Below are 26794 nucleotides of genomic sequence, written 5' to 3' on the forward strand. Positions count from 1 at the left end.
TTACAGAAAGATAGGAAACAATCTGAAAGTTGTATTTAGATTATTCAATTGCGTATGTGTATAATTTTTATATTTACGGGTTTATAAACTATTCTTATTTTAAAATGTCTCTACAATTATGACTAGACGATAATGGCTAGAAACTAGTGAGTGAAATCTCTATTTTCCTTCTCCGGGTTTCTTTTTCTTCACTCCAATCGCTGCCATATTTCTATATCGTTTTTCTGTCATTGCAAGCTCCATCATCACGTATTCTCTGACTGACGGCGATTCGATTTTGTCTCCGATTTCTTCTTTCACCTTATTCAAGGTGTCCGTTGGATATTTCTGACCTGAATGTTCAAATATTTGAAGTTTTTTTTTTAATTTTAAAAGATTACGGTAATAATCGAGAAGTTCTTGAGCATAAACGAGCCAAACGCAACTTTCGCATCCTTCCTGACAACACAGTCCTGGTTCCGGCTCGATCGGTGGCCTCTGAAATTTAAAAAAAATAGTGAATTAGGCTTCTAGATTTTTTGTAACGTCTTTCTTAATTGTAACGTCTTTCACGTTTGGTTGTGTTCGTCTAATTGTGAATGCTTTGTGAATATTCACTTCGAAAACGACTCACCATATTATAACTTGCTAGAAATCGTTGAGTACACTTTTTGATAACCGAAAATCCATTGTTGACTGCTATGCTCATTAATCTGTAGTTTTTCAAATATATTTTTCGGCGAAAAAGAAGTATAAAGCGCAATATGAAAATATAGGCTTGTATACAAGTATCAAAGAACAGTCATTTGTTATTTGTTCACTAAAAACCCAAGAAAACAACTAGAAAAAACAGAAAAAAGTAAAAACAAAGTGGTTACAAACAAAATAAATAAATAAATACGTTGTCCGAGAGGAGTACACGAAGCTTGTTATTCTCGGCCACTCATCTTTTTACGCCGCGAAGTTCAAATTTGCAGATTTGATGGAACATTGAAAGGACGCATTGGACGTGTTTGCACGCGTTTGTAGTAATGCAAAATGAGCGACAAAGAACTGATCAGAATGAAAATTGTGAAACAAAACTTTATCCAATAATTTATTTAAATTTTCGAAGACGAACTCAAGATCATCATATTTAGCACCACGCATCTCCAACAAACACAATTCTTCACATCTAATAAATAAAGTTTTCGAATTCTCAATGGGTTTCTCAATCTGGAGCAAATTCAGTGGAATCCGTCTGTGAGAGAAATGGGGTCACCCCCTGTTTAATCACGAGCAGATTGAGGTCCGTGCTCTTTGAATATTTGCATTGTTATTTGTTTGTTATTTCTATAATATTCTCGTACATTGAGTTTTCAAAACCGAATCAACTGATAACAATCGACTTCTTCCCTATGAAGTATTCAATTTTATGGTGAACAAATAGAAGTGACGACCAACAATTCTGTTGATATTCTTATCAATATTATCACTAGGAGTGAGCACAACTTTGAATAAAACATTTCATCGATTTTCTGTCACAAAGACGTTTCCTTTTCAATCTATTTCGAAATTTTTGACCTAGCTTCTCTTATAAGTTTCAATCATTTAGAATAAGCACATGCTTATAGATCTAATTCATTTTTCTTTTCCCTCTTTGTCCATAATTTTCAAGAAGTTTAGTTCCAAAATTTCAGGTAATTGATTACTGTACTTCGTACCGGAAAACCGGAAACATAGAATTTTGAAGTTTTACCCAAAAAAGAGAAACATCTAAAAATGAAACCCATGGCTGCCGACAAAAAATTTTTCTTCTTAGCTGCTAGAAGAGAAATGACCAATACTGGAACTGACTTGGTTCTCGTAGATCCATGGACCGGAGAACGTTATCTGAGAAGTGAAAATGAGCTGAAAAACAATTATAGAATTGAACTTGGAGACTTTGTGCATGCTTGTGTCGATCCACAAAAGATTTTGTATAATATATCAAAAACCAAACATACTGGAAATATCTGGACCAAAGTGGATGGAAATGAAGCATTCGTGGAGAACGTCCTATCGAAATTGAATAACGTTCAAGGTCGATTAGTGTTTCAGAATAAACTATTCGGGGATTCACTCTGTCCAGGAGAGTTGCCTCTTGGAGAATATAAGATCAAGATCAGTTTGTGAGTACCTCTATTTCTCAAACATTCTACAAACTTTAAAATTTCAGACTTCCCGAACCAGTGAAACTTCTAACAGGACGACTTGTTCATTTCCAAGCCACTAACCCAGTAGCTAAGCAAACAAATCCAATTGTTGGAGCAGGATTCGCTGTTGCTCCTAAAAAAGATGATAAGATTGTGGGATCAGGATTCCAAGTTGCTCCGAAGAAAGATGACACTTCCAAAATGAGAGCAGTTGTATTGAGTTCAGTTGAAAAACCAATTGGAACTCATTTCTACCTGTGGAATCTTGATTCGAAAACGTTCGTTTCAATTTAATTTCAGTTGCAATTTATTTGATTTCAGAGAAGGATTGTTCGTTTCAAAGAATCATTCATTGGCACAAGGACACCATTTCGAAGGAATATTCAAGAAGAATCCAGATGGAAGATGGACTTGTCAAAAGTATGAAAATCCTATAGAAGGTCTTTTGACAGGGGGAATCAACCCGAATAACAAAATCTATTTTACCGTGAAAATTGATAAATATCAGCCGGCTAAAGGGAATACAAAGTATGGACATGCTACTGCTAAATATATTGGAGATGTTGTGAGTTTTCTTATTCATATTTTACGATTGTTCATCTGTGTTTTCAGTTGGAAGGAGATTCCGAAAACACGAAATTATCAGCCGAATGCAACGGAAAAATGGTGAATATCCAACGTCGTGGAATTGGTGACAAAGATTTTGTTTGGATGGTCACTCAAATTTTGTAAACGAAACATGGAAATGTCTCGTGCTAATATTATCATCCAATATTATTATTTTTGAAGTTGAAATTGCTTTTTATATTTTATTTTACTGACTGTAACTCATGTACTATTGTCGTTCGCTATATAAATTATAAATGCTTATAAAATGTTTTAAAGTCAATATTTAACTGATAAGAATCGGAGTGAATCACTTACTGTTAGCAAGAGAATTCGATTTCTTTTCAATAGTTTTCAGTCAGTTTTCATCGTGATGTCGACTGATTCTGACAAGTATTTCTTTGCTGGATACAGAGGATTCTACACGGATGGATCTACTTTTCTTCAGATTATTGGATTAGGGTGAGAAATGTTATTTCCGATCGAATCGATTGTTCAATAAAATTTCAGAGCTATTAATAATCAATCATTCCACGTTCGAGAGAGCAGGCTGAATGAACGTGGAATTAAGCTGGGAGATTTCCTCTCAGCTACAGTGCCATTAGGAGAACCAGTGAAGAATTTTACTCGACAAAATTACAAGTTCAAGGTGAACGTTGACGGAAACTTTGCATCGGTAAAATATTGATGATTGGTTCTTTCGCAACTTCATCATCTTTCAGATCGAAGATCAAGAAGCTGATATAGAGAAAAACAAGGAAGGGATCCTAGTGTTTCGAACCAAAACTTTTGGAACAGTGAGATCTGTCAGCCAGACTCTAGAAATTGCAAAATATCGAATCACGATTAGAGCGTGAGTTAATTGGAAACATGTTGAACCAAAAAACGGACAATTTTCAGTACCAAGGAGTCAGAAGAATATCTCTTCAATGGAATGAAATACTGTGCTGATGTAAAGGAAAACATTGGATCGTCCTCTGCTGGATCTTCTTCGAACTCTAGCGTTATTGTCGGAAGTGGATTCTCAATGAGTAATTTATCGATTAGCGGAAAGAGATCGGTAGGTAAAATGCCAGAAACAAATTTTAAATAATTCGAAGATTTCAGATGAAAGCGTTTGTGTACAACTCAATCAAAAAAGAAGAACAGAATACTTACTTTTTGTGGATTTGTGACAATCAGGAGTGAGTTTTAGAGTTACATATCCAACTCAAGAACTAGAATTTTGAGGCAATCGATATTCTCATCGAAAACACATAAACTGGAAATCGGTCATTTTTTCGAAGGAATTTTTGAGGAAAAGGTCAGATTATTTCGTTGAAGAATTGTGACAGAATGTATTGCTTGCAGGAGAAGGGAAGGTCAAAATGGCAGTGTACGAAGTATGTAAAAGAAATCCAGAAGCTGATGGAAGGAGATGTTATTGGGAATAAAATTGAACTGAAAACAACAATTGATCGATATGAACCAGGAGATGGAATCGGGGGGAGAAAACCTCAAGTTTTTGTCCAATATCTTGGAAAGATTGTGAGCTTCATTGAGCTTTAAAGAATGCGATGATAATATTTTTCAGATTGACAACCAAGATAAACTTCCAATGAACTGTGTTGGACGTCAAATCAAAACTCGAATGTATAAAGTTGGAGATGACTTCAAATGGGTCGTCACAGAGCTGCTATAAGGTTTTGATTATGCTCGATACAGAAATCAAACTATCAATCATTTATTCTGATTTGCTTTTCTGACTCTTATTTCTAATGAACATGCGTTTGAATAACTTGACAACAACATAAACAATTATAACAACGACTGAAATCAACAATGAAATAATATCCAGAAAGTAGTAAACAACGAAACTTTGATGTCTTCCGTGGTTATCCAACGATGGCAACTTTCCAAATCTTGCAGCGAATTCCACGTGTTTCACAAGAACTTCCTTCGCGTTTGTTGGCTGATTTTTCAACATTTCTGATAGTGTCTCAGCGTTTTTCAAGAACCTGAAACAACTTTGCTTCAAAAATTGACACTTCGAACATACATATGCACTTTTTGGTTCAACAAAAAACCATCTGGATAGAGAACTGAATGAGGTGAACCCTATCGAACTGATTAAGCTTTTCTTACCTCGGATCATTCAGAACTTCTTGAATAGTTCGTCGAACCAAATCTGAGTCAGCCAAATCTGTTTTCTGAAGAACCGCAGCTCCACCATGTCGTTTCAACATTTGGGCATTTCGACCTTGATCAGCAAATATTGGAACCTAAACTTCCAATTTTTGATTCATTTCACTCATCGATATCCGAGACTCACCATAACCGAAGGTTTCCCCATTAACGCTAATTCCATGACACTTGCCAATCCTCCATGTGTCAAAAACAAAGTGACTCTCGAGTCCGCAAGGAGCTCATTCTGTGGAAGCCAAGACGAAATGTATACGTTCTCGAATCCTTGAGCAATATTTTCTGATGGATCTTCATATTTCCAGATGAATGTTGTGTCTGGCATCGATTTGAATACACGGAGGAAACTTTGCCTGAAACAATTACGGTTTGACTGAGCAACCAATTCATCTACAATCTCTTACTTGTACTCTTCAGGCATGTCCTTTGATTTGGAATTGGATCCGAAGGAAATCAGTACATTCTTCTTTCTTCTATTTAGAATTTCATCCCATTTATCATCCAATTTCAAAACTTTTTCATTCATCTTCACAGTGAAGCCACCGATTGGAATAATTTTATCAAATGTTGGAGCAGGGAAATCGAGAACAGGGATGCGATTGGAGAAGATGAACGAGGATTCTGGCATGGTTTCCTGAAGATTGAAGTGAAATACTTTGTTTGAAAAACGGCTACTCACTCTCCACGATCTTTTGATTCCCAGAATTTCTTTGGCCATTTCAAACTCTTTATCTAAAATATTTGCAAAAGTGTATCTTCCAAAGTAGAATGTTACAGCATTCAGAAACCGTTCTTTGATGTTCATTTTATCATTGAAAAATGACTGTGTGCCTGACAAGAAAAATTATAATAGTATTAAAACAACAATAGTTAAACAACTCACTCGGAACATAACTGGGTGCTATTGGTTGTCCTAAAACATCACTAACATGATCGAAACGAGAACATGAGAGTACTGTGATATGGGCTCGAACTTGGATGTGCTCGAAGATTGCTAAACGTTTTCTCAAAGATTTTCAGAAGAATTTTCTAGTTGACGTACCATAAGCACACCCATCAACTACTTCAGTAATTGCCAAATCGAAGTCTTCATTTTTCAATTGTTCCAGAACATCTCGCTGCTGCAGAACTTCTGAAAATATACAACTCATTCAATCAATTTTAACGAGTAAATGACAATCACAAGTATTCTTATCTTTCATTTTCATAACATTTCTCCGTTTCGAAAGAAGCAACACTTGTTCAATTGAACACGAGTATCTTTCACTTTTTAAAAGAAATGGATGATTCCAAGAAGAAAATCGACCCGGTGGAAAATTCTCAATTAAAATATTTTCTATTCGCTGGAAGACGAATCGAATACCTTGGCAAGAATTGTCTGATTCTAATAAAACCACATTCGGGAACACATTTCTATGTGGAAGAGAAGAAACTCAATAATTCTTACGTTTATCTCGGAAGTTTCTTATTTGCAAGAAGGACAACGAGGAGAGTTCTTTATGATTTCGAACCAAATGACAAACCGAAAAAGTTCAATATGAAAGTGGAAGGAGATTTCGCGTTTGTAAGTCTTTTTTTCAATTATTTAAACAGAAAAACACTTGATTATATACAGGTGGTTCGCTAGTAGACGCGTTACGGTTGCGAATCTTATGCGGAGTCTTTACGGATCCGTAACGACGCTTCTCGCGATAGGTCGTTCGCGCACGACTCGCATTCCTCATTCGCACACGGACCGTTTATGGATGTCCAACTTTTCTATCGACTGTGCGCGCACTGCTCGGATACGAGATCGCGTGAGGATGGTGTACGACGTCCGGGTGAGGGACTCAGATTGCTTTCGTGCACGGATGGAATAGTATTATTGATGCACGTACATAGGTATATGGGACCAGGCTCCATAATTATTCAAAAACTTGTTACAATATAACTCGGTCATGCAATCTAATGATATAGCCGCTTCTAACTTTGATTTACTGCTGATACAGTAATCCTACAGTAGTGAATATTCAGCAATCTGTAGGAAACAGACAAACGCAGATAATCTATCGAAAGAAGATAACTGTATGAAATCTCTTTAAATGGTTTGGAGATATTTTACAAATGTTAAGGTAAAATCTAGACATCACGTACAGTACCGTGCGGTATGAAACACAGTGTGTGCAGTGGAAAATGGCCAAGTTTGAGAAGGTGTTACGGTATCACTGATTGACCCACGAAGTAAATTATGTATAAAATATAAAGAACAAAGGTAGAACTTTATTTTTGTAGTTGACAACTTTCTTGTATGAGCTTTCCCTAGCAAATGTCGTATCGACTAAGTAATTTCTCACTCAAATCGACCAATTTCAGTGGAAAATTGAGTGATACAAAAAAGTTGCCAACTACAAAAATGAAGCTCTACCTTTGTTCTGTATGTTTTATACATAATTTACTTTGTGGGACAATCAGTGATACCGTAACACTTTCTCAAAGTTGGCTATTTTCAACTGAAAAATACCAAATTGTTTATCTTACAGCACGACACGGTAGATATCGCGTATCTTAATTATTTTTATTTTCGGTGGATGCGAAGTGAAGGTTTTTTTTTAATGAATGATTACAAAAACATTCATAGCATTCATTAGTCACAACGTAGACTGCCATGTGTGTCTTGGATACAATTCTTCCACGAGACATGGTAAAGCGTTCGCGCACGGTCCGTATATGGATGATTGGCCGAACTGAACTCATCGGGGCCGAACATCACACACGAATTATTTAAATTTTTTTGCATTGTTTTTATCTGCTCTTCTTCCTTTTTCTCGATTTTAAATACTTTTTTCGTTGTTTTTCCATCGTAATAGTATGCGAAATGCCTCGATGTGTTTCAAAGGACTTTTGTAGAAAAGGAGTTCATAGAAAAGGTAAATTCACACTAGTTTTAGAAACTAATTGTAGTTTTTTTCTTTTTTTCAGTTGCTTCTCAAATTTTAACGCAAACTAATGCGGATTATGGTACCAACAATGTTGACGCCGACGAGCGATCACCAGAAAACCAATTTGAAGACAATATCTTCACAGAAGGCGATGAACAGATGAATTGCGGTGATAACTATCAAGGTACGTGAAGAAAACGCTGTTGTCATTACCTAGTAAGAGTTGCTCTTTCTAGGGTTGCTAAACGATCTCAAAAATGCTCCCGACAATGTGATTCAATTCTTATCTGCAACATGCTTGTCACGACTTTCTCAACAAGGTGCGTTCTTATGTTTAGCGCTAGACTAAGAATTATTTTTTCAGAATACCTAAGATTTCTGTCTGTACATGATGATCAGTTTGAGGCAAAGGTTCAAAACTTGTGGAATATCAGAAGAAATTTGTATACTTCGAATTATTACTGCAATTCGTGTGGAAAGAAATGCGTCAAAAATGAAAAATGGTTTTTATTTTTCTTACTTCGCACCAGACTTCTAAATGGACTTCGACAAAATTCACTGAAAACTCGAAATCTTTGTTGAGAGCTGCATTCAAAAAGGTTTCAGGATATTCGCGGAAGTATTTTCAACTATACAAATTTCAGCTTGCTGCACACGACGAATTTTTCGCAACATATTCTCCATTGGACTACTCGACAAATTCGTATTACCCGATAGGGGCTCAATTCTACCGAGACATTTCAAGTGAGTTTAGAACATTCGATCCCTCGAGCAATAATTCATTCCAGGATTCGTCTACAAAGGATTCAAGCAGAAATTCAGTTTGGAGCTGGAATCCAAGTGCTCCGGCATGGCTCGTGAAGTATTACAATATCTGATGTGAGTTGTGCAATTAATTATTTTCCTAGATGTCAATTCTTTCAGGGATTGATTTCGTAAGGAATACAACAACAATTCCGACATCTCAACTTCCGAATTGGCCAAAAAATTAGGAGAAAGAATGGTCACCGGCTGTTTAGATGAAACTGAAATCAATTTCAATGAGGATCCCATTCATCGAAATTTCAAGTGTCTTCAGTATTGATTCTTCACCAACAACTTCTCTGCATCTCCCTTATCTTTCTTTTTCGTTACTATTCACTTTTTCACACCGTTGTTCTTAATTGTTCTTATTAACATTTCTTCTAATAAAATAGTAAACGAAAATGCGAATACAATAATTGTAAGCAATTTTAAATCGGTAGTTGAGTGAACGCGCAGGGATCATTTAAGACTCTCGCAAACGGTTCATATATGGATGAAACCATACGAGGCTCGTACGCTATCAATGCCTTGTCATCTCTTGGGTTAGCAAACGGGTCGGTTACGGATCCGTAACGAGTCTCGTTTTCGGTACCGATATGGACAGTGCGCGATCGTCCGAAGCATCCGTAACGGATCGTTTGCGAACGACCTGTGTAGTGACTTTGCAGATTGAGAATCTTCAATGTGAGCTTGTTGAAGAGGATGGTTTGAAATTATTCAAAAGTAAAACTTTGGGTGACATTCTTTGCAAGGAACCTTTAGAGCTGGGGCAGTACTTCTTGAGAGTTCATTTGTGAGTTTTTTTTTCAGAACAGTAAGTTGTCATAATGAAACAACTCAGAATGTCACAAGCAACAGCCACAAAAGAAAAACGAGTTATTCACTTCGAAGGAACTTATTTGAGTCATGTCGGAGAGAAATCATTTGTTTCCCCTTTTTCTTCGAATGTTGTTGAACCAACTGGAGAAATAGAAACTCAACCTTCTTCGAAACTCGTCGTGAATGCCCCTTTCGATCGGATGAACACCTATTATTTCAAGATTATCAACACTGGAGAGCATCGAATTGGCGTCGGGATAAAGACAAATAATCGGAATAGATTTGAAGTTGAACAAAAGTTTGCAGTCATTGATCCAAATGAATCAATTCTTGCTTCTATGAAAAGTTCACCATTTCCTCAGGATTCTGAGGAGGAAAGTGTTGATAAAATCAAAATCGGTTGGATTAATGCACCAGTTGGAGCTGGAAGAGAGTTTAAACGAGAGTGGTTTCGAGGAGATACGGTTGTCCAAAATAGAAGTTTATTCATTGAATATAACAAGTGATTTGGTCTTTGTTATGTGTTTGTTCATTTTGAATAAATTTGTTAGTTTTGAATTTTATTTATTGAACTGTAAAATCGATCAGTTGATTACAAATGTATGAGTGGGTTTCTTCAATTTTTACAAACATTAAACTATCTTCTGAAAAATGTTTCACTGATAACACCTCTTGCTCTATCAAGGGTCGGGTCAGCAAACCACAATTACATCGATTTTTTCGTTTGCATATGTTAAAATTTCTAGTTTGAATATTTCAAAACAATGGGAGAATCTGACCCAATTCTGTTCTTTGCGGCAAGACGTGGATTCTATACAGATGGAGTCAGTTTTATAGTGATTGTTGGCTTGAGGTGAACATCTTTGTTGGTTTCTTTAATTATTCATAAAAATTTTACAGCCCACACGAAGACAAATTCTATCGAGTAACTGAACGGAAGCTAACGGAAAAAGGAATACAACTTGGACAGTTTTTGATGGGAACAGTGGTTTCAACTGAAGTTGTCAAGGACTTTCAACTGACAAATTATCCTTTGGATGTGGAAATAGATGGAAATGTGGCTTCAGTGAGTTTCGGAAAGCGCACAAAAACTCACAAATATCACATTCAGATAACACTTCAATCTGATAGTCTAGTCCCTTCGATCAATGGAACTCATGGGTTCAAAACAAAACCGTTCGGAATAGTTAGAGCTTTGGATAAGAGTATTCAACCTGGAAGCTATACAATCAAAATTACTGCGTGAGTTTTTTTTCTGCTTTTGAACAACAAAGAAGAATATCTGGAGCTAGTTTCCAGGGAGAGTGTACCGGGAGAGAGGGAGCGAATATGTCAACCACTACAACTTCTTTGCAATCTTTTTAGAAACAAACCGTATTTGATAAAGTTTTGTATAATTCTGGAAAGGATAAAACATTTCAGGAAGTCATCCTCGTTTTCCAAAGGATCGCCATTATGCGCTGCAGTTGTTTTGACAACGGACTCTCAATTGCCTTCTGAAACCAGTTCATATGTCAACTATCATCACGCTTCAGCTCGATCTTCAAGTACAAACTACAGTACGATTTCAATGCAATCCAGGAATCATTTGAACGATTCGGAAAATGGGAATCAACCTTCTTCAAACTCCCATGACCCGGATTCAATGGATGACTTGATTGCTAGATTACCAAAGTTAAAACCTCCTCTTCCACTACCTCGAACAGTGAAACCAATAATTAATACACCATCAAATGCCAACTCTGAAAACAAAATAGTCGGATCTGGATTCGCAGTAAAGGTTCCAGAACTGCCGAAAAGAAATGTGAGTGTTGGTGTATCGCGGCGGGTTGTAAGTTAAGATTTTCAGATGACGGCGTTTGTAACGAACATACATGATGCATCGAAATCTCGACTGTATTTTCTGTGGATTTGTGATGTTCAAGAGTGAGTTTAGCTATCTTCCACGTGATAAATTTTGAATCAAATTCATAGAGAAGGAATGTTTTTCTCGAATCGACATGAACTGGATAGAGGTCACTTTTTTGAGGGAACTTTCGTAAAACAGGTTGGGGGATAAATCTAGGAAACAGGAATGCCAATGCTTTTTTAATTCAGGAAAAAGGAAAGCAGGAATGGAAGTGTATCAGGTATTTGAGAAAAGCCGACGAGTTGGTTCAGGGAAGTGTTGTTCGAGACAAAATTGAGTTGACATTACCAGTTCTGAGTTATGAACTACCATCTGATCCTCTGGGAAAACCTAATGTATATGCTGAACACATTGGGAAAATTGTAAGCTTCAGTGTGTTTTTGTTGTTTTAGTATTCTTTTCCAGGTTGACAGAAACAATCGACTACCAGCCAACTGCATTGGAAAGAATATTACAGTTCAGCGATCGAAAAACAATCAAAATGTTTTTGAGTGGATTGTCACTGGAATGCTAGAGAACGAAAACTGTTCTTGACCCTTCAATTTTCTCTGTAGTTAATCTATTCGATTGGTTTGGCTCTTATCAGAACTGAACAATGTTTACTTTCCTCTTCCTTTGAACATTTTTTTCTGATAAACCATTCACACATTTACTTCTTTTTCCTTCTTCTTCTTTACGACGGTTTGTGAGTGAGTGATGGAAACTAGAACTTTTCTAGCCGGAAAAAGATACTTCGACCCAAACCGGCTATCATTCATAGTTCTTTTTGGATTAAGGTATGTTACCCTCTTCTTCGATAAATGACTTGCCTCATTTCTTATTCAATTTTCAGTCCATTCGAAAATAAAACCTGTCATGTTCTCGAATATGATTTAGAAACATTTGGCGTTCGTCTTGGAGATTTCCTCACTGCTTCAGTAACTCCTTCGAACGCTTTGATGAATTTCAAACGAATCCAGTATCCAATTGAAATTAGTATAATCGAACATTCCGCAGTGGCAAGTGTCTTGATTTGATGCAATTCAACTATTCCCATTTTAGATGAAATTCCAGTCCGCGGAATTGACACGAGACCAGAATGGTCTCCTGGTATTCCAGACAAAAGCATTCGGGCCGGTTCCATCATTCAATCAATATCTTTCACCCGGAAGTTATGAAATTATAATCAAAGCGTGAGTCGATGAATGATATCATAAACAAACACTCGTTTTCTTTTAGATCAGATTCTTATCCAATAAGGCTGATTGCTGAAGCAAAACCAATATTACCACCGAATTTGTTCAATCCAGTCAATACTTCATCCTTAAACTTTTACGAAATTTCTCAATCCCAATTGATGAAAAATCAAAATTTCACTCAATCAGGATTTAAAAATCTCCCAGTTCCCAGTCTTGACTCAAACATTCCGAGGGCAACGTCCACAATGGATTCCTATTATGACTATATTTCTTTGCCACCGAAGTAGGCGATTTTATGGTTCATGCCTTCCAGAATATCATAGTTTTTAGCACGATCCCATCATTCCTTCCATCAGATAAAAATGCTACTAACAAAGGTTACGAAGAACTCCAAAACTGCACTTCGTCGAAACCAGAGTCCCAAGAGGAGACACTCAGCGAACTGATAGCAAAGCTCCCTACATTGGATCTCAATGAATCAAAACAACCAATCCCAAGACCAAGAAAAGTATTTTCTAGTTCGAATCAAACAGACGCCGTTCAGCAACAAAAACCAGTAATGTCAGTAAAACCAACTAAGAAAGTTGCATTCCAACTGGCAGATTCCGAAAACGAAGAAATTCCAGAAACAGGAAAAAAGGTGAATAAGAAAACATCAGAGCATAAAGGAAACTTTTGAAGTTCCAGATGAAAGCGTTTGTTCATTCGTATCAGGATAAATTCGAAAAGAGACTTCATTTCATTTGGGTTTGTGATGTCATGGAGTGAGTTTATGTTAGGTTCGAAAAATAATGATAATTTCTCAGAACTTCCATATTCGTATCTCCAAACCATAGGTTGGAAATAGGTCACTTTTTTGAAGGTGTTTTTCAAAAACAGGTTAGATTTACTCGAAATGATTTTACAATCAAGTATCTCTTCAGCCATCTGGAAAATTGGAATGCATCGAATACAAAAATCCAATTCCAGCAATGCTCCGAGGAAGTATTGTTTATGGAAAAATAGAGTTAAAAGCTAAAATTACAAACTACCAATCCTCTGAAACACTGAAATATCCTCAAGTGTATGTGGAACATCTTGGATCAGTGGTGAGTTCTCTAGATAATAAATTTAATAAATTAAGGTAACATACACTTTAGATCGATAACAAAATGAAACTCTCTCCAAATTGCATCGGGAAAGTTGTGAAAATTATGCGATTACCATTCGAAAAAAAGAAACAATTCGAATGGATCATCACTGGATTGGCATGAATTTGTTTATAATTTTTGTTGTTTGTTCAAGAATAAAATAAACTAACTTTTACACTGTGTTCCGAAAAATTCAACCAAAGTGTTCGATTTTGCAATCATTGCAGATGGTTTCGTTGAATCCAATGTCCAGAGACTTCCAGAAAACTTATCGATCTGTTTCATTTTTTCGATTACTCCCTCATCCGGCTCCACGTAGATCACTTTCTTAGTTTTAACTGATGATTTGTTCAGTTGACTTGTTTCAATTATTGGGCGGAACAGAGTCTGGAAATAGTGAATGCAGATTAGTTTCGAACAAAAACCCACTCACCACATCATGTCCTGCATCTGTTAAAGTGTCAGCTATTGTATTCAGAACTTTGATATGACTGTGACCATATAAATTCGAGTAAACCAATATTTTATATGAGTCAGAATAGTGAATAAAATGAAATACCAATAAAATGACCAATCGTAAATTCATCACAAAAAGAGAATAAGTGTCTACTATTGAGAAAAGAAACAATCTGAATCGGTCAAATATAATAGCGGGTAGAGAAAGAGACAGAGACAGTCAGATTAGGTGTTATTGCGCAATGTTGTGATGGAGGCAGATGGCAGAGAGTTATATTTGTGTGTCGGAAGAGGGTAGACAAATAGTAAAAATGTTTTTGTCTGGAAGAAATCAGGGTATATGTAATGGCAAATCTGCCCTAGGATTAAACTGATAAATTTAAGGAAACGAGGAACTCACTTTTCCGATTAGTCCTTACGTTAAGGTTTCATGTGTTGCGAATATCCCTTTTTGAAACTATAATTTCCCACTATTGTCTTCGAGTGTACTGTAACTACAATGTACACTTTGCCGAACTTCTTGATGTTCTGTGTACATCTAAATGTGCCAAATGAAAAAAAATAGCAGTCAATGTAATGTGTCATTTATGACTATTTCCGGAACAATCAAGGATTCCAAGTTGACGTTTGATTTTGAGTAGTAATAAAATATCCAAATATTTTATGCTGCAAGAATGTCTTTGTGTTTGTCTATAACATCCGGTGAGTCAACATTGTAATAAAGTTCAGAAAAACTATTAACTAGTTCAATCGTTCATTGGGACATCACAATCTTATCGTCTTTCATGAAATTCACTGCAAACAAACGATCGAATGATGCTGAAAGAGTGTCTCTTATCAACAGTTCTCCCAGTAAGAGTGAGCAAGAAACTCAAATAAAAAGAAATCGATTCGTCGTTTTTGGTCGTAGTTTTTCAGTACTAGAAGTTTCTACCCTAGATTTTGTTTCTATTTTTGCTAATTTGAATTTTCAGGCTCATCGTCTCGTAAGGTGATACCATCCCTTTTCATATATCGTCCGGATCATTTCGGAGTGATAAACAACGAACCAAAAGAAATTAAAACTATAAACCAAAACCAAAAACTCAAAAAAAAAATCAAACCAAAAGCTTTTTAACTGAAGAAATGGCCGCTGATCAACAATCTCAGAGAATTTTCGGCGATATCGCCGCCCAAATCGGCGCGAGCGCTGCCAAAATCGGCGCGCGCGCCGAAGTGACGCCGGTGGTCGCCGGCGCTCCGGCCGATTTACCCGGCGAAAGCGCCGAATCAAGCGGCGCTAACGCCGGATTTTGAGGTGGCGTTAACGCCGATTCTAGGCCGCTGTCCCTTCCCTCCCCCTCGGTCCCTGATCAGGTTATCGATTTTTGAATAATAATATTTATTAAAAAACCAATTTAACAACAAAAATTATGTGTAACAATCGGAGTAACAAATTAGAATTGATTTCGGGCCCTCCTCATTTCCTTATTCGTTGCTCTCATCGAAGTGATCGTCTTCCTCATCTACAGTGTCGCTCAATTCCATCGAAGTTGATGACGTCTTCTTATGAGCAGGTCCAGACATGGCGCGTTTCGAACTTCCTCGCTGAAAAAAAAGTCTAAATTATAGAAAAATTTGGGAGATGGTTACCTTTCTGAAATGAAAGTTTCCACTGCCAGGGGATGGGCCTGCCGTCTTCTTGATTTCCAGAACTGTTCTCAATGTCGTCCTTTTCTAAAATTTCCGACTACAGCTTCTCAAATTTCTTACTGTAAATATCACTTACCTTGTGTTTGACTTCTTTTTTGTCGTTTATACATCTCGAATCTGTAAATAATTCGAAAGTAGAGTGAAAATATGAAAATTATAATAAAAAACTGAACAAATAATGAGCCAACATGGATCTGCGTAAGTAAGCATTCCAAGGTCCGGCCAACGAACGGCATAAACGCCGTATCCTGGCCGCAGCTGCGCCCTTCCCTGGCCGCCTCCTCTCCGCCCGGCGCGATTGCGGCGCTTTCGCCGATCTGAAACTTCTTGCTTCCTAATCCTGCGCCGTTCGTTAATCATTCGGCGAAAGCGCCATAACAGGCGGCATTAATGCCGATTTCAGCGGCGCTTACGCCGTTTTGACCGGCGCTTACGCCATTTCGACGGCGCACGCGCCGAACCTACGCCAAAAATTCTCTGAGAACGAATTCTTTTTTGCTCTCGTCGTTGGTCGCCAATCGAAGGAAAAGTGAATATAAATTTGATCAATACGAAGACTGGAGAACGGTACGACGTGGAAGAACATAATTTACAAAAAGATCATTTTCAACTAGGAGATTTTCTGAATTGGACTGATAAATTGGATAAAATAAACTATTTTCCAGTAGAAATCGATGGAAATATCGCTTATGTAAGTTTCGATATTTCATCTACTAAATTTCAATGAAATCGAATTGGATTCAGGTTAAAAATGTTCGGGCTAAGTTACTGCTCAATAACGGGAGTCTCGTTTTTCGCACTGAAGAATTCGGCAATGTTTTCTGTCCAACATATCTGCCAACAGGAGATTACCGAATCAAAATTCACTCGTAGGTCAAACGATATTACTCAGGGAGTCAAGTGCTAATGTTGAGCGTTGTAAAATGTGACGGTTATGATGCCTTAGACAGAAATACTTAAAATATAATGACTAAACGTTGTTTTTTCAGATTGATTACTCCAAAAACACTCTCATCAGGAGAAGAAGTCCATTTCGAAGCCACCGACAAAGTACTTATATCAAATACTCCATCAACTCAAACCACTTTTGCCCCGATAGCACCCGCCCTAGCACAAGTTTCGGCTCAAAGAGTTGGTCCGAAATCCCCTGTGACTGCTGCATCACCGACCCCATCTGGAGGTTCGAGCGTTGGATCGAGAGCATCAACACCTGCGGGAAACAATGATATTGTCAAAGGAGCAGGTTTTCCGAAACAAAATCCAAAATGGAAGCAAAATAAGAAAACAGTAGTTGGAAACGGATTCCCAGTGAAAAAAGAAGACAATAAAGTAGTGGTTGGAGAAGGTTTTGCAGTGCCCAAACAAGAAGAAAAAGTTGTTGTTGGCGCAGGATTCGAAGTGAAACCTCAGAAAACAATGAAACTTCGTGCAGTTGTGTTGAGTATTAATGAAAACAAAAATGGATCGAACACTCACTATCTTTGGATTCTGGATAGACATGCGTGAGTTTCAAGCTATCGAAAGTATTCGCATGAGTATATTCGTTTTCAGAGAAGGCAGATTTGTAAGCAAAGATTATAAACTACTTCAAGGGCACTTCTTTGAAGGAATTTTCAAGGAAAACGTAAATATCCATGAATTGTTTCATTTAGTTCTAATCTTTCCTCATTTCCAGACAGCCAACAGATGGAATTGTGAGAAGTATGAGAGACAAATCGAGAAGTTATCTGGGATCGATGGCGGCATAGATTACGAACAAAAGATTTGGTTCACTGTAACCATTAACAACTTCCAACCAGCCGGAGGAAATCGGAGATTCGGAAATGCCAGTGCAAAGTATTTTGGAGAAATTGCGAGTTATTACTATCAGAAAATTCAGTATAATAATAGTTTTGCTTTCAGATTGAGGGTGAGCCGGAATCCGCGAAACTTTCTGCTTCTTGCAACGGGACACGTGTCAAAATTCAGAGAAAAGGTGTCGGTGAGAAGGATTATGTCTGGATGGTTGTTGAGAAGCTTTGATTTATTTTTTTTGCGATGTTCCTCAATAAATAAAGTTTCTACAACGGTTTTTCATTCACAATTTTTAACTTGAGAATAATTTTATGTGTTCTTCTTTTTCAGTGACATAGTTGAGACGAACTTTTGCACTGTTGAATAATTCCCCCGAATCTGATACTTTTCTGATTATGCATCTCCGCTTTGGAGATCAGCACAGAATGCCCGTAAGGTTAATGTTGCAGACGAAGTGAACGGAAGAAATAATGTTTTCGACCCCTGCAATATATCAATATGCTCAGCTTATCAAGTAATGGAAGATACCAACGACAAACTTATCAAATGATGCCATGCAATAATTTTACAACTTGGACATCATATAAATACAACGTTGCCTTCATTCAATATGTCCGAGGTAACAAAAGTATTTCTCTTGGTTTGAGAATTATGGATTGTGATGCAGCAGGAGATGAACATTCTATTGTAACCTGGTTTCCCAATATTGATCACACACAATCCTGTTTTTTCGGAGCCGTATCTTGCCCCACCATCGGCGAATCATCAACATTTCAGTGTGGAGAAGAGGAGATGGAATCAAACTTCATCCAAACAATACAGGGTAAACCGACTTTCAGCAAAATATCGCATTCAACACTGTGTCAAGTCTCTTCAATAGAAATTGAAGTATCAACAAAGATCATCTAGTTGAATAGATTTTTGCATAACAATGAAAATAAAAGAACCTAGTTTCGATGTAATGTTAGAAGAGTGTTTTGACGCTTCGACCCTGGAAGATTATGAAATTTTACGAGAGGAGTATCATATTCTTGCCAATTCTTATTGGATCATGTTGGGCAGCCTTACCTGTAAATCAAAGTGTTGTGTTATTTCAAACCATCCGTTTATTTTTCAGGCTTGTGCTAATCCTGGTTGTCCAACTGGAGGTATCTGGAGTGAATGGACAACTACAGATCGCTGCCCGACCACTTGCGGATCTTGTTCAAAGGCGTTTCACACTAGAAGATGTCTGACTGCTGAAATAGAATGTCCTTGCACGTAAGTAGGTGAATCTTGGAAGTATGCTAGCATCAAAAGAAATTTTTGACTCACAAGTTGAAAACTATCAACACAAAAATGTTCTAAACACTTACAGCGGAAACGACACTCGTTATTACCCGTGCAACACTCTGGCTTGTGTTTATCCAGCTCAAAGGACCTGCTGTATTCCGTATGTTCCAATGATAATAAACGGATCAATGACTTGTGGACCACTTCCGAAAGATCCAGTTGTCACTTCTTGCTGCCCTGCTGGAGGATTATGGAGCAACTGGGGAGGTTATGTTCGAAACTCAGAAAATACAGCTTTTGAACGTACGAGGAGATGTTTGAGTGAAGAAGCTGGTTGTAATTGCACCACCGGAAATTCTGTCAATACGAATAAATTGTGCCCTTGTGCGTCATTCGTCGACACATATGACACCTACTTTAAAAACGGAACTGATATACTTTATACGACTTCTTACAATCGAGAATTGAATTTAACAACTTGCATTTTTTGGTCTCTTCTATATAAAACCTCTGACGCTTGTAGTAACTGGGGTAAGTTTAATTGTATTATGAAAGTTCAGTTATTCACTTCTCAAAAAAGTTGTAATGATTAAAAAATAGTTGTTTTACTCCATTAGCACTAACTTCTCAGAAACAAAGCAAATAGTACTCCAAAAATACAATTTTTATGAGAAAAACCCAATATACATATTTTCAGAACCATACACTTCAACCAACGTTATCCGATACTGGAAGAAGGATGCTATCAACTACACTGAGTATCGGATGGCTGACTGTAATGATCCTGCCAATCAATACTTCAGAGCGTACTGCGATTTTAAAACGGGATACTATCGATTCTATAACACAGACGACGAAGTCTTGGGTTGGAAGCAAGTTAGAATACTTCCGCCAGGATAAAGAACTGGTGTTTGTCATGAAATAAAGGTTTAACGATGCATTGTTAAAGTCTTTCTGTTCATTCTTCAATATTCTGCAAAATTGACTGTTAAAAAGTATAATTTCCAAGACATCAGCTTCTAGTGGTGCAAGTCCTTTCAGATGGAACTTTGCATACATAGGATTTGGATTGTCACTTTGTTCAGCCCTTGCTCAGTAGACAGTTTCTGAAACGAAGACAATATTCTGAAAAAAAGAGTGATATTGTCGGGAAGAAATGTTGAAATTGTCTCTAATAGATTACTGACTAAAACACTGAATGGGTCATTTCACAAATTGGTTCTGAAGAAACGATGATGATTGGTTCCTTCATGCATAGTTACAACTGATGATGATATTATAACTTATGAATGTGAATAGACAGTTCAGCCCCACATTACAAACTCGTGCTTCAATAGGAGCAACATGACTTAAAATGAAACAGACAGAACTGTTACGTTTTACTTTTGGACAGTATTTTTTACTTTGTCCGTTTAGTCGGTTACAACAGGAGATTACAAGTACGTCTTATTTGATAGCATCTTTGTAGAATATCTCTAAATATTTTCGTGTTTTGTAGTTTTCTTCTAATCCTACAACATATTTTTTTCTGAATCTGCTTTCGTGTTCTACTGATCACCAAATTTAAATATCAATGGTCTTCTGATGGAAAAACCATTCTTCGCTATAAAATGGGCAATGCAAAGGTAGAAATGGCAATTCTTCAAATGAATTCTCTTAGGATTCTTTTAGGATTCTGTTTCCTATCAGTTCTTGCATCTGCAGCGTTGCCGGTAGGTTATCTTGAATATCTCGAATGAATTGATTATTTCAGCAATGTCCAAGTGGTCAGACTTGTCCAATTGGAGGACTCTGGAGTGAATGGGCAACAACTGGAAAGTGTACATCGGAATGTGGATCATGTGAAAAACTGTACTACACAAGAGTCTGTCTGACGGAGAACGCAGGGTGTAATTGCACGTGAGTTATTCTGTGTTGTTTTGTAATCACATTTATGAATTTCCAGTGGTGACTCGTCTCGTTTCCTCCCTTGCAACACTCAAACTTGTATATATCCTGCTCAAAGATCCTGTTGTATCCCTTTTGTTCCAATGGTTATCAACGGGACAATGCAATGTGGACCCATTCCAAAAGATAAAAAATCTTCGAGCGGAAACTCCCAATGCTGTCCACCAGGAGGGATATGGAGCGAATGGACTGCTTTTGGAAGAGATCCTACAAAAACGTTTTGGGTTCAGACAAGGGAATGTGTTTCCGAAGCAGCAGGCTGTCCATGTGAGGGAGATCGAACAAAACCACAAACAGCATGTCCATGTTCTTCTTTCGCTAGCGTGGAAAATGTAGCATCATATTGTGGAGAAACTATTGTGAAGAAACGCGAATACAATGTGACAATAACCGACAACACGTGTTCAATGACTGCTTCGTTGGTCGCTAGCAATGATGACAAGTATGCCAACTGCAAGGCTGTGGGTGAGAAATCGAAAAGCCATTACACAAAAAATGAATTAGTTATTTTCAGGGAACTATGACTATCTACCTCGTATCGTGTTTGCAACTCTCGAATTGCCATGTAAAGAAGATAGACCATTCTACTGTGAAGAAAGACGTAAGGTTCAAAGTAATTATCTCCCCATCAGTTTCACGTGCGATCTGAAAGAACTCAAATGGAGATATGATTATACTGGAGAAATCGTCAATGGATTTATTCAAACCTTGGCTTAAAATAAAAATTGTTCATCTAGCTTTTCATTTAAATTTGTGTTTGAGAACAATAACGTATTCGCGTTAGATCATATTCCGGCAAACCATTATTCGGCACAAGACCGCTACGGAAGCGAGCAAACTTCGGGCCCACTGTATTGCATATGAAACAGATTTTATTTTCGACTACTCACCGAAATGTCTTCAATCATGTGAAAAACGTTGTGGTTCATTGGTTTTCGATCTATTATCTGTTTCGTTGAACTGTCTAGCCTCGAAAGAAAATATCTGCTCATAAAAAGAGTTTCTTCTTTCACTTGAAACATCTTGATCTGTCACTATGAATCGAATTTCGGTTTTCATCGTGTTGCTCTTCATTTCGCTGGCTAGTGCTGGTTTATCAGTGAGTTCCTTCTTTGGCCTTAGTCTAGAATCTAATATTCTCTCAGGCATGTGGTACTTCTGGATGTCCAACAGGAGGAATATGGAGTGATTGGACCGTTACTGGAAATACAAATTGCTCGACATCATGTGGTTCCTGCTCATCTTTGTACTACACCAGAATTTGTATTTCTGAACTAGCAGGATGCAATTGCACGTTAGTCTAAACGGGTAGTTAGTTCAGCACAATTATCAATTTTTCAGCGGAGACACTTCCCGATATATTCCATGCAACACCGACGTCTGTGCCTACCCATCTCAAAAGTCATGTTGCACTCCATATGTTCCAATGGTCATCGATGGATCCTACATCTGTGGACCAATTCCAGTTGATAAATCATCAAGTACCACTTCTTGTTGTCCCACTGGAGGTCTCCTATCGGATTGGAGTTTATATGGAAGAAATGATGAAAACACAGCATGGATCAGGACTCGAGAATGTTTGACGACAGATGTTGGATGCGCATGTACTGATAATCTCATTGAAACTAGCACTGCGTGTCCCTGTCCGACAACACTTGTTGATTTGACAGACACCAGTTGCAATACAGTGAACTATGCAGAGGCTTACTATTCCAATATTGTCGTCAATGATACAAAATGTGAAGCAACATTTTCGATGCAAGCTTCAAATTACACAAACTCCGGCAATAGTGAAAAATATATCTACTGTGGACATGATGGTTTTGACTCATTCGACAACTGATGTTATCGTAATAATGTTCATTATTTCAGGAAACTACACATCCTCTGGTACCCCAATCATTCTTTTCCAAATCTCTCCCAACGAGACAAAAGCAACGACTTGTCAGTTTGATCGTCCATTCGATTGTGGTGCAATATCTACTGAATCAACTGCTCATCCGACAGTTCCCATATCTTTTACTTGTGACTTGGAGGCGTTGACGTGGCAATATGACTACAATGGATGGCATGTCACTGGATATAACCAAGCTATGATTCTTTATGATTGAAATTTCGAGTTGAATGAAATATTGCATTTTCGTTTCATGTAAAGAATTTCTTACAGGGAAATATTTGCATCAAAATGCTCATTGCTCATTGAATACAGACCAAATCTTGTACTTTCTTTTGTGAATTTCTTCCCATTCTTGTCACATGATATGGATGTTTGCGACTCTTTTTCTCTTGAATACATCTATCTTTGCTGTTAATACCAAAGGTCATTCAACTCTGACTGGAAAGTTCTCTCAGCCGGTTATCAGTCTTTCAGAATGCCGAAAAAGGGAAGATCAAACCGAAAGGTTTATCGTCCCCATGAATCTAGATTACTCACAATTTGGATCTTTTTCCTGGTTGCACTGTACATAAAGATATGGTTGGATATAGTCAAATAGTGAATCGAGGTAGGTATCAGCTATGAATTAAAGACCATTGAAACGCAGAAATTGGTTTTTCAGCAGCCGAGCATTCATCAAAATCTCGGTGCCTACCCATCTTAAAAGCAGAGATTTGCTCCATCGTCATCAGTTCATGCATTTGAGATGTTATTCCAGTTGATGAACACTAAACTATTCTTTCTATAAATTTAAATTTCAGAAAAACAAATAAAACAGAAAAATTATTTATGTATCAATCAAAAGTATCTACATTTATAGTTTAGAAGTTTGTGATCTCTTTTGCAGGAACTGTGCCAAATCGCAAACCCATTTTGGTTGTTCATTTGTATACTTCCGGAATTCTTCCATTATATGATCGTACGCTCTGAAAGTACATATTTCATGTTGTCTTCAATTCACTACATTCATAACTTACCGTCCATCAGAAGCACCCAGTGCTGAATGCAGAATGAAATCGTCTGGAGCTATCGAATCAACGAGAGCCATCGACTCTGGTTTCAATTCTGCTACAGCGTGTCTCAGTTTCTCTCTCAAGTCTTCTCCGAATTTTCCTCCTGACGCGTATCCAGTTATATACAACGTGGCAAGATGTCTTTCCAAAAGGAATAGAGAAAATAGATTGAGAACTTTTTGAAGAACTGTCTTTACAGTGACATCTTCAACTTCTTCTATAAACTTCTGAACCCAATCAATCATAGTGTGTTCTGTGTAGGCAACTGACAAGTTGACAGCTCGATGAACTTGAATTTCATTCCGAACTTCGAATGAGTTCTTTCCGGCTCCTTTCAGTTTTTTGGCTTCAGATGATGTTGTTTGAAGTAGGTGATAAGTGAGATATCGATAAGCAGAAAGTGCATCGTCCACTGGATTTGATGACCATGATGAGAACTTTGAAGGGTTTGAATTCAAGAAAGACATCGTAGACATTGGAGTATTAATAGTTCCAATTGATGACACTTTTCCCAACAGAATATTACTCGTTTGCTGAAGAATCATGAAGTTCTCTCCTTCAAAAGTCTGTGATGGATCATTATCATCTCGGAGTGTATTCAGTCGAGACATATGGAGGAATCTGAAATTGCTTATATTGAGTTAAAAGAAGTTCGAGAGAAGTTACGTACCCATGACCTCCACACGCTTTTCTTGCTTCTCCAAGCGATTCAACTCCTAGCCACGTGGCTACTGGCTTTGCTCCAGATGACAGTGCGTGGACTTCTTTTGAAAATTCAGATAATTCCTCTGACTTTTCTCCCATCATTACTCTCATCATGTACTCTGTGAATTTCTCGACGAATCTTTAAAAACGAATGTTACTTGCCACAAAAGTTTTAATGGAAATCTCACGTCTTTTGGAAAATCCTAATACAAATAGCTGCGGAAAGATATGGAAACAGACGATATTGTTGAAGAGGATATTCCAAAACAGGAATCTCATTTTCAGCTGAAATAGGGATAATCGAAAGTGTGTTTTGTTTTTTGATTAGATTATTTACCTCCTTTTTCTGGTCCAAATTGTCTTCTTGCGACACTGTATCGGATTGCTATAGTGGAGGCGAAAGTACAAGCCATCATACCTTTTGCGATGATTCCAAGTCTGAAAATTATTATTTGTTTCCTTGTTAGAGTCAACCCTAATCACCTTCCAACTGAGAGAGTTCCTAAACTGACACTTTGTTTCTCACTAGCCGATTTGAAACTTGTCACATATTTCCCATCTGGAGTGATATCACATCCTTTGTTTAGCAGTGCACTCAGTGGAGCTCTATGATTCTTGAATTCTATCCACCCGTTCTCTACTCCCTGCCAACATCCTGGCTTTGATCCCATATCTCCGATAGTGATTCCAGGAAGAGTTTGAAATGTTTTGGGACATCGCACTTGTATCACAAATCCATGAAATCCTTCGTTCTTCCCACCAACGTGAAGTTGAGCGTACACAACTACATGGGTGGCAGAGTGAGCTGAAATCAAACAGAATGTGTAGCTGAACTTTCTCAAGAATGACTTACAAACATTTCCAGCCCAGCACTTGATTGCACCAACGTCTGGAGTATTGAACACTAGTTGTCCATTATCAAAAGTTGCCGTCGTTTGAATTTCTGCAGTATTTGAGCCATGACCGATTTCTGTCAGACAGAATGCTCCAACAATCTGAATGATATTTTTCAGAAGTTGTGAAACATTGTGTGTCACGAACCTCATTATTCTCAATCTGTTGCACCAATTCCTTGTGTCTTTCAGTGCCCATTGATTTCACAGCTGCTCCAAAAACATTTCCATGAAGAAAAAGTCTAGCAGATGTTCCTTGATCGTATGCTTCAAGAGTCTCAGTCAAAGCGTGGAAGTTTTCAAGATCTGAGTATGGCTGGAAATTCTTAATAGTCTAGACTAACAAAGGGTTTTACTCACATCTTTAAAAAGTCCCCACTCGACAATTTTCTTCCATCTCTGATGAACGACTTCTCGATGCTCTTCACGACTCAAAACTCTAAAATCCCTTTGAAAAACTGGTTCAGATTTCATTTTGGCGACAACTTCTGCCTGAAATTTCCGTTCGGTCACTCTCAATTTGTATAGCTTACCTTGAGTCTAACATGTTCCTCTCCCTCAACAGCTGCTTTCAATTTTCTCCAATCGAAGGTCGCCATTTTCCGATATTTGTCGATTAATGGAGCACTCATTTTTTGTCTGAAAAATATATTTTTAATATCGAAAACGTTGAAAATGAAAGAAAAAAATCGTATATCCAGATGGTTTTATTACATTCCGGTAGAATAGGAAGAGTGTAGCCTTATCAGAGAAAAAGAAGAAGAAAACAAAAAAGAGAGACACAGAGAAGATGAGACAACATGACTACAGCGTGGTGTTTTGGTATAAAAAGAGATGGAGGAATAGACGGTTAATTGGATATAATGATGATTAGGTGGTGTTATGTGTATTTGTGGAAAAATAACAAAGAGAGCAAGGCGTTATCGACAATTAGCTCCAATTTGATCTACCAGTAAACAAGAATAATATTGAGTCTCTCGGATTGCAGAGTACGCGACTGGGGAGTTTAACAAGAAGTTGTGAAGAAGGAAGTCACGGTGAAAACATCAGGTTTCGATCTACACATAAGCTCCAAGTGTATCTAGCAGACTGTGAGGAAACATCTAAATCTTGAATTCGATATTTTTCCATCCAAAGAAAACTTTGCGAGTTTTCCAAGAAGCAACAGAACATGATATCTGTGTGATTTCCCATTTCGAAGACATTTATTTTGGTTTGCAATCAATATGATCACAAGTGAAAATGGTTATACAAAAGAACAGCATGAAAATATTGACAAAAAATGTTTCGGACAAAAAGTTTTTACAAAATTTCTACAAAAAGAGGTAGAAATACGCAAAACGACGGAGAGGGGTGGGAATTCGGAGCCTAGAAGGATACAATAGAGA

General features: G+C 37.5%; 13 protein-coding genes across 13 annotated transcripts; 8 read left to right on the top strand and 5 right to left on the bottom strand.

Moving 5' to 3' along the window:
- Positions 1 to 159: 159 nt before the first annotated feature.
- On the bottom strand, positions 160 to 688 carry GCK72_013657 (uncharacterized protein; the record flags this gene model as incomplete). The annotated part of the gene is made up of 3 exons (XM_003100869.2): positions 160 to 332; positions 381 to 477; positions 614 to 688. The coding sequence occupies 3 exons, from the start codon at positions 686 to 688 to the stop codon at positions 160 to 162; spliced, it is 345 nt and encodes a 114-aa protein (XP_003100917.1).
- Positions 689 to 1749: 1061 nt separating this feature from the next.
- GCK72_013658 (uncharacterized protein) lies at positions 1750 to 2885 on the top strand (the record flags this gene model as incomplete). The annotated part of the gene is made up of 4 exons (XM_003100936.2): positions 1750 to 2129; positions 2177 to 2431; positions 2475 to 2718; positions 2766 to 2885. The coding sequence occupies 4 exons, from the start codon at positions 1750 to 1752 to the stop codon at positions 2883 to 2885; spliced, it is 999 nt and encodes a 332-aa protein (XP_003100984.2).
- Positions 2886 to 3132: 247 nt separating this feature from the next.
- GCK72_013659 (uncharacterized protein) lies at positions 3133 to 4440 on the top strand (the record flags this gene model as incomplete). The annotated part of the gene is made up of 8 exons (XM_003088994.2): positions 3133 to 3221; positions 3270 to 3435; positions 3482 to 3612; positions 3660 to 3819; positions 3867 to 3943; positions 3990 to 4062; positions 4110 to 4286; positions 4333 to 4440. The coding sequence occupies 8 exons, from the start codon at positions 3133 to 3135 to the stop codon at positions 4438 to 4440; spliced, it is 981 nt and encodes a 326-aa protein (XP_003089042.2).
- A 42-nt stretch (positions 4441 to 4482) lies between these two features.
- On the bottom strand, positions 4483 to 6091 carry GCK72_013660 (uncharacterized protein; the record flags this gene model as incomplete). The annotated part of the gene is made up of 7 exons (XM_003100873.2): positions 4483 to 4756; positions 4884 to 5020; positions 5071 to 5293; positions 5345 to 5574; positions 5620 to 5771; positions 5824 to 5934; positions 5983 to 6091. The coding sequence occupies 7 exons, from the start codon at positions 6089 to 6091 to the stop codon at positions 4483 to 4485; spliced, it is 1236 nt and encodes a 411-aa protein (XP_003100921.2).
- A 3413-nt stretch (positions 6092 to 9504) lies between these two features.
- On the top strand, positions 9505 to 9987 carry GCK72_013661 (uncharacterized protein; the record flags this gene model as incomplete). Its single annotated transcript, XM_053729929.1, has 1 exon — positions 9505 to 9987. One exon carries the CDS (start codon positions 9505 to 9507, stop codon positions 9985 to 9987), a length of 483 nt encoding a protein of 160 aa, XP_053584701.1.
- Positions 9988 to 10245: 258 nt separating this feature from the next.
- GCK72_013662 (uncharacterized protein) lies at positions 10246 to 11924 on the top strand (the record flags this gene model as incomplete). The annotated part of the gene is made up of 8 exons (XM_053729930.1): positions 10246 to 10334; positions 10382 to 10547; positions 10593 to 10723; positions 10904 to 11285; positions 11331 to 11407; positions 11456 to 11528; positions 11579 to 11752; positions 11796 to 11924. 8 exons carry the CDS (start codon positions 10246 to 10248, stop codon positions 11922 to 11924), a joined length of 1221 nt encoding a protein of 406 aa, XP_053584702.1.
- A 162-nt stretch (positions 11925 to 12086) lies between these two features.
- Positions 12087 to 13821, top strand: GCK72_013663 (uncharacterized protein; the record flags this gene model as incomplete). The annotated part of the gene is made up of 9 exons (XM_003100877.2): positions 12087 to 12166; positions 12223 to 12307; positions 12432 to 12562; positions 12609 to 12851; positions 12899 to 13208; positions 13256 to 13332; positions 13375 to 13447; positions 13492 to 13656; positions 13708 to 13821. The coding sequence occupies 9 exons, from the start codon at positions 12087 to 12089 to the stop codon at positions 13819 to 13821; spliced, it is 1278 nt and encodes a 425-aa protein (XP_003100925.2).
- Positions 13822 to 13863: 42 nt separating this feature from the next.
- Positions 13864 to 14284, bottom strand: GCK72_013664 (uncharacterized protein; the record flags this gene model as incomplete). Its single annotated transcript, XM_003100925.1, has 2 exons — positions 13864 to 14085; positions 14132 to 14284. The coding sequence occupies 2 exons, from the start codon at positions 14282 to 14284 to the stop codon at positions 13864 to 13866; spliced, it is 375 nt and encodes a 124-aa protein (XP_003100973.1).
- Positions 14285 to 14939: 655 nt separating this feature from the next.
- Positions 14940 to 17868, top strand: GCK72_013665 (uncharacterized protein; the record flags this gene model as incomplete). The annotated part of the gene is made up of 7 exons (XM_053729931.1): positions 14940 to 15006; positions 16512 to 16537; positions 16591 to 16715; positions 16836 to 17348; positions 17398 to 17470; positions 17522 to 17698; positions 17749 to 17868. 7 exons carry the CDS (start codon positions 14940 to 14942, stop codon positions 17866 to 17868), a joined length of 1101 nt encoding a protein of 366 aa, XP_053584703.1.
- On the bottom strand, positions 15622 to 16036 carry GCK72_013666 (uncharacterized protein; the record flags this gene model as incomplete). The annotated part of the gene is made up of 4 exons (XM_053729932.1): positions 15622 to 15741; positions 15787 to 15870; positions 15923 to 15963; positions 16015 to 16036. The coding sequence occupies 4 exons, from the start codon at positions 16034 to 16036 to the stop codon at positions 15622 to 15624; spliced, it is 267 nt and encodes an 88-aa protein (XP_053584704.1).
- Positions 17869 to 18641: 773 nt separating the features above from the next.
- GCK72_013667 (uncharacterized protein) lies at positions 18642 to 21576 on the top strand (the record flags this gene model as incomplete). The annotated part of the gene is made up of 7 exons (XM_053729933.1): positions 18642 to 18710; positions 18758 to 18900; positions 18998 to 19443; positions 19610 to 19788; positions 20666 to 20811; positions 20858 to 21324; positions 21374 to 21576. 7 exons carry the CDS (start codon positions 18642 to 18644, stop codon positions 21574 to 21576), a joined length of 1653 nt encoding a protein of 550 aa, XP_053584705.1.
- Positions 21577 to 21895: 319 nt separating this feature from the next.
- On the top strand, positions 21896 to 22970 carry GCK72_013668 (uncharacterized protein; the record flags this gene model as incomplete). Its single annotated transcript, XM_053729934.1, has 4 exons — positions 21896 to 21958; positions 22005 to 22153; positions 22201 to 22679; positions 22732 to 22970. 4 exons carry the CDS (start codon positions 21896 to 21898, stop codon positions 22968 to 22970), a joined length of 930 nt encoding a protein of 309 aa, XP_053584706.1.
- A 639-nt stretch (positions 22971 to 23609) lies between these two features.
- On the bottom strand, positions 23610 to 26038 carry GCK72_013669 (uncharacterized protein; the record flags this gene model as incomplete). The annotated part of the gene is made up of 10 exons (XM_053729935.1): positions 23610 to 23721; positions 23773 to 24429; positions 24479 to 24652; positions 24702 to 24798; positions 24851 to 24951; positions 24997 to 25318; positions 25367 to 25508; positions 25555 to 25722; positions 25767 to 25898; positions 25952 to 26038. The coding sequence occupies 10 exons, from the start codon at positions 26036 to 26038 to the stop codon at positions 23610 to 23612; spliced, it is 1992 nt and encodes a 663-aa protein (XP_053584707.1).
- Between the last annotated feature and the right edge of the window lie 756 nt (positions 26039 to 26794).

Source organism: Caenorhabditis remanei, chromosome IV, assembly GCF_010183535.1.
Source record: "Caenorhabditis remanei strain PX506 chromosome IV, whole genome shotgun sequence".
Classification (NCBI taxonomy): Eukaryota; Metazoa; Nematoda; class Chromadorea; order Rhabditida; family Rhabditidae; genus Caenorhabditis; species Caenorhabditis remanei.